General features: G+C 41.1%; 1 protein-coding gene across 1 annotated transcript in view; it reads right to left on the bottom strand.

The window, feature by feature from the left end:
• LOC106819681 (extensin-like) overlaps positions 1-24 on the bottom strand; it is a gene marked incomplete at its 3' end in the record, with an annotated part of 4233 nt that extends 4209 nt beyond the window's left edge. The window contains exon 1 of the mRNA XM_014824280.1: positions 8-24. Coding sequence (XP_014679766.1) covers positions 8-24 — 17 coding nt within the window. The remainder of the gene's footprint in view (positions 1-7) is intronic.
• Positions 25-3497: the final 3473 nt, after the last annotated feature.

The raw sequence follows: 3497 nt of genomic DNA, 5'->3' as shown, positions 1-3497 counted from the left end.
TGCTGACCTCGCACTTAGAATCATAGGAGTACGCAATTAAGCCCCCACACGACGGCAACGTGGTGATCCAGATTGTGAGGGACCTGAAAAAAACACACAAAACAACACAATTATGTTGATCCCTCGATGCTTGCTTGTCCGCTGCTTGTCCGCCACTCGGTTGCTGTGTCCTTCGTCTGTTGTTCCGTTGATTCGTCCGAGCTAGGTAATCTGTGATCGATGTCTTCCCAACTGTGCTGATGATGTCAGATGATGCTAGATGAGGATAGAAATATTCCTGTTATTATTCTTGTACCACACACTGGAGTCTTTGCACTTTAGACCATGTGTAGCATAAATTCATAGCCATAACTAACTCTGAAAAGTAACTATAACTGTGAACAAGCCAAATATACACACAAGACCATAATATAGGTGGAATGATAGATAATATTTAAGATAAATAATATGGTGATTAGGATCCTAGACCATCTGTAGCATAAATTCACTCCCAATTCAAAAAAAATATTGCTTGGCAATGGTTGTGAAAGTTTTGTATGATCGTCAGACATAACTAACTCACACGGGATGAAAATGTTTGTAGAATCGTAGACTCCAGGTGTCGATGAAATGTCCTTCACGATGTCCGGGTCAACTGGCCCAGGTGATCTGTGTTTGCGTCGATGTTGTCCTGTCCGCTGAAGTTGTGCTGAAGGTGCGTACGTCTCTGCAACTGTGCTGATGATGGCTGACTGAAAAGTAATTGTATATAGTGATAAAAGTGATGAAATGTCTGTATGATTGTCAGACATAACTCACGTGATGAAAATGTTCGTAGAATCCATCTGTCATTGGGAGAAGGTCGTAGACTCCAGGTGTCTATGAAATAATTTGGTTGTTTTTGACAACGGAGTCCTGGGGATGTATATGATATTAGCCCTCAAAGCGAACTGAGTCACAGGTGTGTGAGATCCTCTTGCTTTGTTGAGCTAAATCAATGTTCAACGTTATTTATCAGGCAGTCAACAACAGCTTTGTGCTTTGGTCTGCGCATAAGCATGCACGCACATGCATACACGTACATGCACACAAGCATGTCTACGTGTATCCAGAGTATCTCCTGCTATTACAGGCAGATAAATGACTACACTCGCAGCCACGAGCAGAACGACTCCTCTCTGCAGAACAGCCAGCAAGGCACTAGTGAAAAGTCGAGCAGCTATGTAGATTTCACTCCTCTCAGACTCTATTCCCACCTCGAGGTGAATACTGCAGGCACTGCTCGTGTAGCGTATATCACTTGGCGCATTCACGTCGCAATACTATAAAATAATGATAGCGTAAACACATTGCCAACATCACTCAGATTAACTGTAAATTTGTAGTGCTCATTCTAATGGATAGGTAAAACACATCGCCAGAAACAATTCACGCCAAAATTCAATTTATAAGCATGAAAGCTTTCGTATATTTCACCATCTACAGTGTTTGCAGAGAAGTTGTTATGTATATTTCAGGAGCCAGACACAGCCATGAAGTAGTATTTGCACAACCGAAAATAACCAGCACCCAGTTGAGTTGGTAGGTCCTATAGAATATCACACATGTATCATGATTCTTGATTCTGTTCCATATGAGCTTCCCTGTCAAAACCTGGACCGTTCAGAACCTGGACCGTCAAAATCTGGACCGTCAAAACCTGGACCGTCCATGTTGTCACAGGACCCTAACCCTAACCCTAACCCTAACCCTAACCCTAACCCTAACCCTAACCCTAACCCTAACCCTAACCCTAACCCTGTACATCGTTTTCATATACTTGCGTATCTACCTACCTACTACGTAACTACGTCGACGACTGCAATAGACTCCGTACTTCTCTCGCCGAGTGAATTTGGGCCCCAAAATTTTTCCAACGTTACTCAAAAATTTCAGTGAAACATATCTAAATTCAATTGCCCCCCCCCCCCGAGTTATAGAGTCGATGAGTAAGCACGTACATTGTTCATCATAGGATAGTCAGTTGATGGCCTATTTAATTATCTATTTATTTAGCATAAATATAGCAAAACACGGAGACACATCTACAAACGACAAAAAAAATAAATACACATTCAGAAGTCCAGATTTTGACGCGTCCAGGTTTATGACGGTCCAGGTTTGACTCGGTCCAGGTTCTGACGGAGCTCCAGGTTTTGACGGGTCACCCATCCCTGCATATCAGGACTGCATTATGAGCCTCAGGGCACGCAAATTCAGATTTGTGTCTGTCTACGGTCCAGATTTTTTGCTGGCAGCCCATTTGTTACCAGCTTACCATAATTGCCAGCCCTCACAAATTTTGTTTATAAAATAAATTTCATGTTTCACGCTTGCATTCTTGATCAAATTTGTAAAATGTTGATAAATTATAGCGTGATATCCTTCAGGTAAAACAGTAATGTATGCTATTTGCTCATTAATGCTATAAATGACAATATTGGTACTTGCTAACACGGCTGAAACCACCGGCTCGGAGGGCCGGTCTTTTGCCAATGTTACCGGCCCTCCAAATTATTTGCCGGCATATGCCGGTGGGCCGGTGCTAATTTCGCGCCCTGTGAGCTGGAGTTATTATATGAATTTGTATGTGACAGTTATTATATTAACTTGTATGTGACAGTTATTATATGAACTTGTATTTGGCAGTCATCATATGAACTTCTATGTGGGACATTATATGAACATTGTATAACGTAATAATGACGTCATTGGTGAATCGTTGCGTTGGGTCGACATTTTTACGACTTTCCGTCCGTGTTGATTGCTTGTCTTGTGTGCTCACATCATCGGATTAAATTAGATTGCTATAAATTAAATTAGCATCTAGTGTTTGCGGAACTGAACTCGGTAGACCATTCGTTTACGTGCCATGATGCTCTACCGTACTGGAATGCTTGCTCCATTTGATACTAATACACTACACGTATATCTACCCATCTGTGCCGAAGACGTAAGTCTTACAGGATGTTTGTCGTCCATAGCAGACGTACAGAGAGCAAAAAGCCCTCGCTAACCAGCAGCAGACGTCACAAGCTCTCACCACTGTACAGGTGCTGCCACCTAGCCACAGCAATGGCACTGAAGTAAGTGTTGCTTACAGAAAGGAGTTTATTTATAAATTATTACAATATTGTGTATTAATTATTGGTTATTATATCACTCTGCCTACCCCTATTAATTAACTGAATACTTGGCGATCATTGCTAAACATTGAGTGTTATATGTGCATGTTAGAGTTTCTTCTTAGCTGGATTTCCATCCTGGGAAAAGGTCTTGTGTGGGTTTTGAAAATAAATAAAAAACTAAACATTTACATTATATGGAGATGTGTTCATCTCAGTTCTACTATGGTAAAAAAACAGATATCATACATGTCATATGAGAATTTCCTCGAGACCTTGGTGTTTTGTTGCTACAAAACTGCCTGAAAATTACTAGCAGGAAACTCCATCTAGAAATCAAAATGTTTTTATTAT

The sequence above is a fragment of the Priapulus caudatus genome, unplaced genomic scaffold (genome assembly GCF_000485595.1).
Source record: "Priapulus caudatus unplaced genomic scaffold, Priapulus_caudatus-5.0.1 Scaffold4023, whole genome shotgun sequence".
NCBI classification, from domain to species: Eukaryota; Metazoa; Priapulida; class Priapulimorpha; order Priapulimorphida; family Priapulidae; genus Priapulus; species Priapulus caudatus.
Note: the sequence above shows the minus strand (reverse complement) of the source record. Positions and strands in the feature narration are given on the sequence as shown.